At 37.7% G+C, this 14,263-nt stretch overlaps 1 protein-coding gene across 1 annotated transcript in view; it reads left to right on the top strand.

Annotated features, from left to right (window-relative positions):
• LOC150076370 (protein HID1) overlaps positions 1 to 14,263 on the top strand; it is a 318,232-nt gene that overhangs the window by 27,536 nt on the left and 276,433 nt on the right. The window contains exon 2 of the mRNA XM_090387033.1: positions 11,807 to 12,020. Coding sequence (XP_090243159.1) covers positions 11,807 to 12,020 — 214 coding nt within the window. The remainder of the gene's footprint in view (positions 1 to 11,806; positions 12,021 to 14,263) is intronic.

The following is a 14,263-nucleotide window of genomic DNA, read 5'->3' as shown; positions in this document are numbered from 1 at the left end:
CTAGAAAATAAGTTAATACAGTAATACCCCGAAGTTACGCGATAGGTGGGTCCGACGAAAATCGCGTAAGTCGAATTCGCGTAAGTCGGGGTAAAACTTTGCATATAAATACATATAAATTTTGCTTAATTGGGACCAAGGACTAACAAAAACACTAGTTTAGAAGAAAAATATTAATAAAATGGCAGTTCTTTATACATATTAATACAAAATATCTATTAAAAAACAAATGACTTACGTTAAAAAGTTATTTCGATGTCGATGGCTTCATAAAATCTAACAAATTCGTCTGACGACACAGCGCGTTCTTTTTTTCACGCAGAATTTCTTCGTAGCAAGCTAATAATTTTTTTATTCCTTGCTTTGTAGCTATAACGCGTTCTTCGTTGGAGTCTATGTTTTCTAAAATTTTTAAGCCCTTTACAATTGAGCCCTTTTCAATTTTCAACCTGTCAAGTTTGCAATTGTCATGTGCTTTTCGCCGTTGCTTCGTTTAGGCCTGTAGCACGTGCAATATCACATGGTCTTTCATTTCGCTCAAAGCGTTTCACAATTTCATATTTTTTCTCTATCGACAGAGGCGGACTGGCCATAAGCCTTACCGGGGAAACCCCGGTGGGCCAGTGTGATTTTGGCCATAAACCATAGTATGAGGTCACTATAAATTTTCCCGGGTAAGAATTTTTGATCCAGTCCGCCTCTGTTTATCGATAATTGCTTTTCTTTTTCTCTCTGAATCTGCAGTGTCTTCACCAGGACGCTTCCTTTTCACACTTTTAATTAAGTATTTTACTCATTTTTAGGGAATAAAGCACAATTACAAAACGAGGAGGCACGCTTGATACGCATAAACAAAGCTGCGCGCATGTAGCAACTGAATAAACAACACCATAAAGGCAGAGATACACTATTAACACCTCACATTTCTAGGGGTTACTACCATAAAACAATAAAAATCCAGTTGCGTTTCTGCTAGTGAAATCTGTTATAAACTGGTAGTAAACTCGATCTAATTGCATTTGCGATTATACCGATTGCTGGAATTGTGTTGGTTTTTACGTTATTATGGTGAAATGTGTTTCCCCTTCACTGATATAAAAAACATAAAAGCAGCAAAGTTGAATTTTGTTCATCTTTCGCTCTCATTCTCCGCCGTCGCACCGTATATCGATAACATACGAAAAACGACCTTGAAGATAGTGGGCGGCAGCGTTGCCAAACGAAAAAATCAAGAACCGCGTAACTCCGAGTTCGCATAAGTCGGGGTAGCGTAAGTCGGGGTATTACTGTATGCCAATTTAAGCTAATAAAACAGAAAATAAATCAGAAAAACCTTCTCTGTTCCAGGAGCGGCAAAAAATATGTCCGCACAGTATACGCTCATTCTCGTTTTTGTTTGCATGTTTGCAGGCTGGATTATGCATGTTCGGGGCCCGGATTTGGGCCGCAGGCCAGAGGTTGCCCACCCATGGTATAAGGCAACGGTTGAGTTGCATCTTGAGTACTGATTATACGTATGAAACATCATTTTAAGAAAGATGTGTGGACTCTTGAATAGGCACAGCAAAGAGCAACAAGATTAGTCAAGGACAAAGGGATGCTCTTACCACAAAAGAATTCAATTCTGCTTATTGTTGCAGCACTTGGAAACCAGGTACTGCAAAGAGCCTCATTGAGTGTTTAGGGCTTTAAATGGATCAAGTCTTATTCTTACCCTTTCTTAGTCAATACACACAAGGGGATATATATTGAAAAAAGGATGGCTGCAGGATAGGTATTTAAAATTTTGCTTTTGGCCAGAAAGTAATTGATTGTTGGAACAAACTGCCATCTAGTGTTGTAGAAGTGGGCAATATGAATAAATTGAAGAAAGAATTAAAGATTATTAGAAAGGATGACCAGGTGAGGTGGATAGGGTTTTTTTTTTTTTTGTCTGATGCTGTATAATCTTGCTTCCTTGCATCATTTGCCTCTAATAATAAACAGGGGGAGAGACCTACAAATACCTAGGGGGGGGAGTTATGCAGGCTCAGCAGTTAAAGCACAACGAGATCAAGGCCTGCGTGACCATACCATCAGAGACTCAAAACAAAGCTGAACTGAGGGAACAGTTAAGGCCACAAACACCTATGTAGTCTCAGTGCTAACATACTTCTTTGGGATCATAGATTAGACTAACACTAAGCTCGAGGATATCGTGAAAAGGATAGTGATGACCAAAAGCCTCCAACACCACCCAAAGTCAGCCTTGAAGAGACTGACAATAGCTTGGAAAAAAAGGAGGAAGGGGCTTCATAGACCTCATCGAGCAACGGAAGACAGCAGTAGCTAACCTGAAATTATTTCCAGAAAAACACAGTGCCACTCTATCAGGGCATAAGGAAGATAGACAAACAGGTTGTCCCACTTAATCTAAGTGAGAAGACCCCTCACTTGGGTGATGGGCAAAGAAGGCACTCCATAGGAGACACTGCAACGACCTCTACGAAGACAACATCGATAAAATGGCTTCTAATGCATGGCTTATAAGTGGGACGTTCTTCCCTGAGACTGAAGAATTCATGCTCACCATCTAAGACCAGGTAATCAACACCAGGAACTATAGAAAATACATTGCCAAGAAGCTTGGAGGCAGATGATACTTGTTGACAATGCTACCTGGCCTCAGAAATGATCCAACACACTGCAGGATGCAGGGTGATCACCCAGATGGAGTACATCTGTAGACACAACCAAGTAGGCTACTAGGCTTTACATACCAACTAAGAAATATTGTTCAAGGTTTAGGCCTAAATGGATGTCAGATGAACTGATGAGGCATATGGCAGAGAAGAAACATGCATGGGATACATACAAATTAACACATGACACAGAAGCCTATGATAGATACAAGTTGATCTGTAACCAAGTTACAAAGGAGGTTAGGCAGGCGAAGGTTAGGCAGATTACGAGAAATCTTTGGCAAGGGATGCAAAGAAAAACAGCAAAGAGTTCTTTACTTATGTAAACTCTAGAAGGAAGGGGATGAATCAGATTGGTCCACTTGATATCGATGGGTCAACTGTTGATGATCCTGCTCAGGTAGCTAACAAACTAAATGAATATTTTGCATCGACATTCACACATGAGGAGTTATTTAGTGAGGGGAGAGCCAGAGGTGTATTCAACTCTAGCAGTAAGCTAGAGAATCTTGTAATAACTGAGAGTAAAGTGGAGGAGAAACTGTTGAAGATAAACACAAGAAAGGCACCTGGGGTGGATGGGATCTATCCAGTTATATTAAAGGAGGCAGCAGAGGAAGTAAGCAAACCCTTAGCCATAATTATGAGAGCTTCCTTGGACTCAGGGGAGGTACCCACAGACTGGAGATGTGCAAATGTGACCCCAATTCACAAAGGAGGATCAAAGGCTGACACAAGTAATTATAGACCTGTGAGTTTAACTTCTGTTCCAGGAAAATTAATGGAGGCGCTAGTTAAAGAAGCACTGCAGGATCATTTAGACAAGACTTCAGTTATAGCTCGGACACAGCATGGTTTTGTTAAGGGGAAGTCTTGTCTGACCAATTTGATTGGATACTATGATGCAATCACAAAGGAACTGGATGCAGGGAATAACTTTGATATTATATACTTGGATCTTAGAAAGGCTTTTGATACTGTTGCACATGGAAGACTGCTGCCCAAATTGGAGCAGTGTGACATTGGAGGCAAATTGCTGCTGTGGATAAAGGGGTGGCTGAGGGGGAGAAGACGGAGAGTGGTAATCAATGGATGCTGCTCGTCGTGGACTAATGTTATTAGTGGAGTCCCTCAGGGCTCAGTCCATTATTGTTTTCTGTATTCATAAATGATATTGATGATGGTATATCAAGCTTAATGTCGAAGTTTGCAGACGATACAAAGGTAGGCAGGGTTGTCAAGGACACTACTGACACTATGCTGCTGCAACAGGATCTGGAAAGGTTGAGCAGATGGGCTGAGAGGTGGCATATGAAGTTAAACATTGACAAATGTAAAGTACTACACATGGGAAACAGCAACCCCAGAGCAACGTATCAACTCTGTGGTACTACACTGACAATGGTAGAGAATGAAAGGGACCTGGGGGTGGTTGTGCAGGCAGATATGAAGTTCTCTGAGCAGTGCAGACGGGCTGCAAGATAGCTCATGGTGTATTGTCAATGATATATAGGAATTTTTCTAGCAGGGATAAGGAGGTGATTATTCCCTTGTATAAGGCAATGGTCAGGACACACCTAGAGTACTGTATACAGGTCTGGAGGCCTCATTTCAAGAAGGAAGTAGAGCTGCTGGAACGAGTACAGAGAAGGGCAACAAGATTAGTGAATGGAACAAAGGGGTGCTCTTACGACGAAAGGCTTAAGTTTTGCAAATTACAGTGTCTGGAGACTAGGCACCAGCGAGGTGATCTGATAGAGGTGTATAAAGCCGTGAATGGTTTGAGCATGCTCAATGCTGATGGGATTCTTCCTCTCGCTCAGAATAATCACCTGAGAGGGCATAAATTCAAATTGAGGAAAGACAGATGTAGGATAGACGTGCGGAAATTTGCCTTTAGCCAGCGGGTGGTTGGTTGGTGGAACAGACTTCCATCCCTTGTCGTGGAAGTTGATAGCCTAAATAAGTTTAAGGCTCAGCTGGACAGGTATTTTGAACGAACAGAGGGGTGAAGTGGAAGTGGTTTTTTTTTTTTTTTTTTGGCTGATGCTGCATAAGCTTGCTTTCTTGCATCAAATGCCTCTACTAATGCTAATGCTAAAGTAGCAAGTATAATATGTCAGAAGCTAGCAAGGAAATACCAGTTGATGAAAGAGTGGGCACAATATTACAAGTACCAACCCCAGACTGTACTAGAGACCCCAACCCTCAAACTGTACTGGGACTATGCCATAACAATGGACAAGACAATTCCGCACAACAGACCGGACATAACCCTTGTTGATAAGAAAGAAAAAGGTACCTATCTGATTGACATAGTGGTGCCCAACACTGGCAACCTCCAGAAAACCCATGGTGAAAAGATCAGGAAGTACACAGACCCAAGACAGATGATTGAAGAGATGTGGCATATGCAACAAGTAATGAACATCCCAATCTTCGTGTCAACCACAGGTATGGTGCCAAAGACACTACACAAGAGCCTAGAAGCATTAGGTCTCCCAGAGAACACTTACAAGGAACTCCAGAAAGTCAAAATCCTGAACACCTGCAGGATAGTCAGAGAGTTCGTCGACCAACAGTAACACCAGATAACGACCGTGTACTTGGTACCGGTACCTGTCAAGGGGTGGACCCCCCCATAATGGAGAAATAATGTAATGACAACAACAACACCAGGTACTTACAATGCCTTAAGGGACTGGGTAGATATCGCGCAGAGAATGAACACATTTGAACTGTGGTATGCTTTTAAAACATTAATCACAGATGCCTTGAATGCCTATATACCATTAAAAAAAAATACTCCATGAGGAGGGTTCCAAGTTGGATGAATAGTGAAGTTGGCACATTACTTGAGCAGAAAAAGGTGGCATGGAAAGGTTACAGAGCAATAAAAAGTACTGAAGCCTATAACAGCTACAAGGTGATCTGTAATAGAGCCACAGAAAAGGTTTGACAGGTAAAGGCAGTTTATGAGAAATCACTAGCAAACAGAGAAGGGGGGGATAAGGAATTCTTCACATATATAAATGACAAGAAGAGCAGGACAAACCAGATCGGATCTTTACGTAAGGGAAAGGCGATATTATTAAATACACCAGCTGCTGTTGCAGATGAACTCAACAGTTATTTTGCATCGATATTTACAAATGAAAAACCTTTTGTGGCAATGGGAAATTGTGGGAGTGAAGTTGAAAAATATGTAATTAATGATATTGAAATTTCGCAAGATTATTTAATGAAAAAACTTTCGCGCCTACAGGCCAGTAAGGCTCCTGGAGTTGATGGAATATACCCCATAATCTTAAGGGAGGTGGCAAGTGAGTGCATTGAACCATTGAAGCTAATTATGCGAGCATCACTAGACTCTGGGGAGATTCCCTTGGATTGGAAAAGTGCCAATGTATCTCCCATACATAAGGTTGCCTCTAAAAGTGAAGTGGGAAATTATCGACGTGTCAGTCTGACTTCAGTGATAGGGAAAGTCATGGAGGCAATGATCAAGGGTGGAATTCAGGATCATTTGGATCGAATTGAAATTCTCAAGGATACTCAGCATGGTTTTGTAAAGGAAAAATTATGTTTAACAAATCTGGTTCCCTATTTCGAAAGGGTCCCTCACGAGCTGGATTTAGGGAATAATTTCGACATTGTTTATTTAGATTTCAGCAAAGCTTTTGACTCAGTCTCACATGAGCGGTTGCTTTATAAGCTGGAACAGGTTGGAATCACTGGGAAAATCCTTAGATGGATAGCAGGATGGCTTCAGAGCAGGAGGTTGTGATAAATGGCTATTCCTCATATTGCGTTAATGTAAGAAGTGCGGTTCCCCAAGGATCAGTATTAGGACCACTGTTGTTTTTAATTTTCATAAATGACATTGATGAAGGGATAGAGGGCGTGATGTCTAAATTTGCAGATGATGTTAAAATTGGTAGAGTGGTTAATGATCACTGTCAAGCTGAGCTTCTTCAGAGAGACCTAGATAGACTTCAGGAATGGTCAGAAAAATGACAAAAAAATATGCTTTAATCCAACAAAGTGTAAGGTATTATACCTGGGAAACGGTAATCCCAAAATAACTTATTCACTTGGTGGAGTTCAACTAAACCCAGTACTGGAGGAAAGGGACTTGGATGCTACGATACGGTCAGACATGAAATTCTCTGAGCATTGTAAACATGGCCTCTATTAACTGGGTAGTTACAAGGAAGGCCCATGGTGTCCTATCAATGATCTATCGAACTTTTGCAAGTAGAGATAGGGACATGATAATCCCATTATATAAGGCTTTTGTTAGACCGCACTTGGAATACTGTGTTCAAGTGTGGAGACCACACCTAAAGAAAGATATCGAGCTTCTTGAAAGGGTGCAAAGACGGGTTACTCGCCTAGTGAGATCAGCAAAAGGGCGTCCTTATGAAGAAAGACTTTGAATATGTGGGTTGCAGAGTTTAAAAACTAGACACCTTAGAGGAGATTTGATTGAGGTGTTTAAGGCTCTGAGAGGCATCAGTAAAATGAATGAGGACGAAATTTTCAAGATTATAAATGATGCTTGAACTAGGGGACATAAATTAAAGTTACGTGGAGAAATGTTTAGATTGGACTGCAGGAAGTTTTATTTTAGCCAGCGAGTTATAAATTACTGGAATAAGTTGCCTACATGGGTGGTAGAAGCTGACAGTTTGGGGAAATTCAAAGGTCATCTGGATAGTACCTTCGGGTCAGGGAAGCGCATAGGATGATAGGTTTAATTTCCTTTTTTTGTTAATTTTTATTATTTATTTATTTTATTTTTTTTATCATTGTTTTGTTGGGTTTTTTTTTTTTTTTGGAAGGTACCGCATAAGCCATAGGCTTTCTTGCACCATGCGGCCATTACTAATACTAATACAACAATAATAATAAAATATTATTTTGAAGTTATAAAAAATGTAAATTTTTAAAATTTTTTTGTTTCCATGGGTAATATTTTTAAAATTACACTAGGTGTAATTTTAAAACATCCTCCCATGTGAAGCATGCTTCATCATTCCGCAGGATTCACATGCAGATCTGTTTGTGAATGGTCTGTTGTTGCAGAACCCACTCACATTAGGTCACAATATTTGTAATATGCAAGTATGAGTTTTTAGACACCTGCCAGAGTGATACAAGTTGAAATAATTTTCTCTCATAATATGATGAATAGTGGTACAGTTCATTCTTAACCATTGAGCTAGTGTGGACATGTAAATTGGATCAGATGCCACAGCTTTTAGAACTGCTTCTTCAGAATTTGCATTCAGTTTGTACTTACTTCCTGTCTATGCCAACCATAGGCATGATATCAGAATGACTTTTTAGTTGCTTCTCAAGTCACCTGATGACACTGTACGTTTATGTGGTGGTATGTCCTCTTCCTCAACGCTATCCCAACACAAGATGCTTGTCATGGTATTTATTAGCCATGAAATCCATCTTATCATTCACACATTCATTTTCTTTAAGCTGGAATAGTTTTTATTTTTTAACTGATAAGGTACAGCTACTGAGAATACATATTTATTTATTTATTAATAAATAAATAAATAAATATATAAAACCATACAAATAAATTAGAATGAGAGTTAAAAATAAAATAATGCCAGCAGTATGACAAGACAAGAGCGAAATAGTCGAAATTAAACCTAAGCATCAAACCAAACAGAGAGGGAAGAGAAGGGTAACAAGAGTAAAACTATTGCAACAGCAAATCTTTAAGATAATTTAGAACATCTAATTATAAGAATAATAATTCATTAAATTTTGAAAGCCAATTAAAATAGAAATTTAACGGCGCCCCCTCTGACGGGCACTAGGTCCAAATTTATGTGAAATATCACCAACAGAGATCTAGATCACTACAGTAAAATAAAACAAAATTAACCAAAAATAGACTGACCATTATGCCCCATCTCAACAGAGGACCAAAACGCCAATAATGGTCAAGGAATGGCTGCATTTCGATTGCTAGACAAATCACCCCAGAGGCGAGATGATTGAAAGATCTAAATTATCTTAGAGATTTTCTGCTACAATATTTTTACTCTTGTTACCCCTCTCTTCACTCCCTGTTTGGTTTGATTCTTAAGTTTAATTTCGACTATTTTCGCTCTTGTCTTGCCATACTGCTGGCATTATTTTATTTTTATTTTTAACTCTCATTCTAATTTATTTGTATGGTTATATTTCAAGCATCATGTAGAGGAATATGCTTTTTGCTGCCACTGATGTTTGCTGTACCTTTTTATTTTATTTTTATCATGAAAGATTCAGTTTCCAACTATTTTAAACGTTATTCAAATATATGTATAAGTATATATACATATATAAATAATATTTATTTATATTTACTGAGAATACATAGTTTACATATTGTGACATGTCTGTGCACATTGATTTTTATGGAAACAGGCTCTTAAACTGTTCATTCAAATCCATTTGCCCAACCTGGAAGTAATAACTTCAATCTTTAATTGCAAATATCTTGTCAAATAAGTGTCAGGTTTAAAACTTTTCAGACCATTTTCTGTTAAATTTTTAGCCAAGGAATCATTTCTTGTGGTTGTTATGTGGCATTAATGGCATGTCCTGTTTAAAAGATATAGAAAAATTTAAGTAAATAGAGATATAACTAGGTGTAATTCTATGGTTGTGTGTATAAATGATCATTGATTAAGTTGAATGCACTATTTAATTACTATTTAATTAAATGGTTTTTTTATTGAATTTTGTTTGCTGATTTCAGTTCACCTAACATTGTCACTTCCCTTGATTTAATCACCATTCCCTTTTACCTGTTATGCTGTGAACACAAGTCAGTTGGTAATGTCTTATTCCTGTCTCTTCAAACGGTTATTCCACAAACACCTTGTATGAGTGGGTGGGAATAAATTAAATGAATACCTCTAAGTACATGTTGAGAAACTCTACACCCAGAACATTCATTATGATAACTGTTACCAGTTTGCAGTTGATGTTTCTTGTTGTTTGGTTGTTTGTTTGTTATTTGATTTTTAGGAGCATTAGCAGCTAAGGCCATATTGCTCCTGGAGTATGCGGTGGTCATTCCCCGACCTTTCCGCATCCTCCGTACTTGGTGGTGATGGGCTCGAACCCTGGTCTAATCAAGAAGCGTGTGCTACACACTGCTGCTCCTTCCCACCTGGCTACGGAGGTTCCCTGATGTTTCTTAACACAATTTGGGATTCTGTTATCAAATCAATTCAAAACACAGAGTACAACTGCCTGCAGAAAACTTGCTAGGAAACCCTTTGTCTAACGGCCTTCAGATAGAGACAGAATGAAGATCGTACACTTAAGTGCACATATTTGGAAGAATAATTAGTTTATTGATTTTGCAATAATGAAAAATTTTACATCTTGTACATCTAATTAAACTGTTAGTTATTTACAGTTTAATTAAATGTATTACAGTTTAATATAGACAAAAGAGTTTCCTTTCATTTCTATCTGAAGGCAGTTGTATTTAGTGTTTTCAATTGATTTGATAACAAAATTCCAAAGTAGGTTAAGAAATTTCTGGAAATAGGTAACAGTTTAGTATAATGAATGGTCTGGATGCTGGTTTTTTAAGTCAATAGTTAAGTGTTATGCATTTAATTTAACTGATTACTGGGCACGTTAAAAGTATAACATTTGCAGGCTTCTGTGGACTTTTTCTGCCATTGTTATTCTTGGAATAAAGGCATGAAATAATTCAGAATGGTTCACTTTTTGAAGCAATCTTTACTTTCAATCTGTTATGAACATAACTGTGAAAAATACATTTTTATATATTGAAAAAACATATTTTTAATTTTTAAAATAACTTCCCTAACCATCTGACAAACTTTACATATGTGCTTTTCTTAACATTTTTTAATGTCCACATTTGGCTGTTACCTTTTTTGTTGGGGAGCAAAACTTAAACAAAAATTGACAAACTCACATGCATCAGTGACTGGAGAAGCAGTCTCAGACACCAGAAAATGTTTCCATTCTTATGCTTTAAAAGTTGTGTGTATGCAATAAAGTTGAATGCGCTAAAGTGCTACTAGAGTGCTTGTTAATTATATTATTATTATTATTATTATTATTAGCATTAGCCATATGGTGCAAGGAAGCCTGAGGCTTTTGCTGCACCAGCCAAAAAAAAAAAAAAAAAATTGAGTTATCCTCAGAAAGAGAGAGAGGGAGAGAATGATGATATTCACCTCAGGACCCTGGGTGTTCCAAGACCATACTCACCAGATGTGAGCCCAATTGCAAGGATTAACTTCACAAAATCTAATGAAAACTTTCTTGATATTATTTTTTATGGCCAAACTTCTTTTATAACAAAAGAAATAACAATTTTGGAATCTTCAATGGTGTTAATACAAAAAAACTACCTTAAAAAACTACCAATGGCATGGATAGAGGATGGGTGTGTGTGTGTGTGTGTGTGTGTGTGTGTGTGTGTGTGTGTGTGTGTGTGTGTGTGTGTGTGTGTGTGTGTGTGTGTGTGTGTGTGTGTGTGTTCCTTCCTGCTATTTGTGCTTTTAGTTGGCTGGATGCTAATGCTACAATCTTCTGCTAATTGAGACTGATTACTCAATGGCTGCTGGTTGGCAGCATTGCATATACAGGAGGAAGATGTTGATTGTCTGTGGAAAGCTTCAACATATTCTTTCCTTGTGTTTTTTTTTAAATCTAGAATCATAAATATTATTTTATGATTTAGTTAATAATCATAATTTAATGAGTATGTATTAATCTTGTGTCACTCCTGTGAATTTTTATAGGTGTATTGGGATTGCTTTGAACCTCCTTAGTGGAGCATTGAAATTTTAATACAGAAGAAACCAAGGATAACAAAATATTTCCTGAAATGTATTATAAATTACAGCTGGATGAACAAAGCCATTTTAATTTGATCTGTTGGTATTACATGGAATCATTTTGGAGTCAAAATGATCCACAAAGCACCTGGATTTATTATTAACTTAATTAATTACAGTAATAAACACAATGAATTGCAGTCACTTCAACTTAAAAAAAATCAGTATAAAATTTGAAATTTCAGAACTGCTTTAAAAAATTTCTTTTATTTTCAGCCAATTGATGCCAAAGATGATGTATTTTGGGACCAGTTTTGGTCTGAAAGTGTTCAGAGTGTGCAAGATGTATTTACATTGATTCCAGCTTCTGAAATACGGGCTTTAAGGGAAGAGTCACCGTCTAATTTAGCAACTCTCTGTTATAAAGCTGTTGAAAAGTTAGTCAAAGCTGCTGATACATTGTGTAATACACATGCTCAGCAACAGACAGGTAAATTATTAGCTCTTGAAGTGTCTTTTAATATTTTGAAAAGATAAAAAGTATAGTTTAAATTTATAAAAATACACTGGATCTAATATATCATGTATTAGATCTGGCTTGTTGTTTGTTTGTTATTTGGAGCATTAGCAACTAAGGTCATATTGCTCCGGGATATGCGGTGGTCATTCCCTGACCTTTCCGAATCCTCCGTACTTGGTGGTGACGGGCTCGAACCCCGGTCTAATCAAGAAACGTGTGCTATGATTAGATCTGGCAGATATAGCAAAAAAAAAAAAAAAAAAAAAAACGAACAATACTTACTTCATCTATACATCCCCTCAAAAAATTTGTTTGATTCATGCTTAAATTTATTTTCAGCAGCATGGAGCACAGGTAAATTGAAATAGAGAAAAATTAAAATTTAATGCACTTCACCTTGCTTAGAGTAAAATCTGTCTTTAATTTCTTTAGAAATTAAAGACAGACAAAACTGAAGAAGTCTTTTACGACTTCTTCAGTCGACTGAATTGCTATCCTTAATAACACCATTGATAATTTCACACAAATAGTGTGTAATAAGGTCAGCAATTGAATCGCTGAGAAAGTAGTAGAGGAATTATCATGTCAGAAAATTATCTGTAATTCCTTTAGAAATTAAAAGCAGATTTTATTGTTCTCTAGTGTTGGGTGCCTAAATTTTCACATTTTTTCCAAAAATGAACTAGCTTGTAATGGTTGCATTATTGTGAAGAATTAAGGTGCATTTAATTCAATTCAATGATTTATGATATTTAAACTCAACCCACACAATACTTTTATTAATAGTGGCACATTATGCAAGGAAGCAAACTTATATAGCCTCAACCAAGAAACACTATCCACCTCATCTGTCCATCCCCTCTAATAATTTGTCATATTCTTCCTTAAATTTATTTGAACTATCCAGGATGTTTGTTTGTTATTTGGTTTTTAGGAGCATTAGCAACTAAGGTCATATTGCTCCGGGATATGCTGTGGTCATTCCCTAGCCTTTCTGCATCCTCCGTATTTGGTGGTGACGGGCTTGAACCCCGGTCTAATCAAGAAGCGTGTGCTATGCACTGCTGCTCCTTCCCACCTGACTATGGAGGCACCCGACTATCCAATATGTCAGAAGTTTATGAAACTCTAACAGGAAGCTAAATGATTTTGTAATAACTAAGAGGAAAGTGGAAGAGAAATTGTTGAAGTTAAACACAAGAAAGCCACCTGGGGTGGATGGGATCTATCCATATTATATTACGAGAGGCAGCGCAGTGAGGCAAACCCTTAGCCAAAGAGAGGCAAACCCTTAGCTATAATTATGAGAGCAGCCTTGGATTCGGGGAAGCCCATGTGGACTGGAAATGTTCAAATGTATCCCCAGTTCACAAGGGGGGGGGTATCAAAAGGTGACATGATTAATTACAGACCTGTTAGCTTAACTTCTGTTCCAGGGAAAATAATGGAGTCACTGGTTAAAGAAGTAATGCAGAATCATTTAGACAGAGTTGCAGTTATACTTCAGTCATATCATGTGTTTATTAAGGGGAAATCTTGTCTGATCAGTTTGATTGGGTATGATGTTACAAAGGAACTGTATGCAAAAAATAATTTTGATATTATATATTTGGATTTCAGGAAAGCTTTCGATACTGTTGCGCATTAATGACTGCTATGGATAAAGGGATGATTGAGTGGGAGAAGACCGAGTGGTTTTAAGGAAAATGCTCTTCACGGACTGAAGTTACTAGTGGAGTACCCCAAGGTTCAGTGCTGAACCCATTGTTATTTTCTGTATTTATTAATAATATTGATGAAGGTATATCGGGCTTAATGTCTTAAGTTTTTAAATGATACAACAGTTGGTAGGCTGCTGCAAGATCTTGTCGCAGTAGCATCTTTTCTTGTAGCAGTAGCATAACAGTATGCTACTGCAACAAGATCTAGGAAAATGTCAGTTGAAGTTTAATGATAAATGCAAAGTACTGCATATGGTTAGCAGTAATCTCAGACCAACTGTGTTTTACTATACTCACGGTAGTTGCAAATGAAAAAGATGCAGTGATAATTCTGCACTCAGATATGAAGTTCTCCAGGCAGTGCAGACAGGCTGCCAGGACAGCTCATGGAGTTTTGTGAATGATATATATCGGAATTTTGCTAGCAGGAAATAGGAGGTTGTTATCCCATATAAGGCAATGATCAGGCCACATCTTGAATACTGCATATAG

Source organism: Mastigoproctus giganteus, chromosome 13 (assembly GCF_048544385.1).
Source record: "Mastigoproctus giganteus isolate SK-2022 chromosome 13, ASM4854438v1, whole genome shotgun sequence".
NCBI classification, from domain to species: domain Eukaryota; kingdom Metazoa; phylum Arthropoda; class Arachnida; order Uropygi; family Thelyphonidae; genus Mastigoproctus; species Mastigoproctus giganteus.
This window is presented reverse-complemented; position numbering and strand designations above follow the sequence as displayed.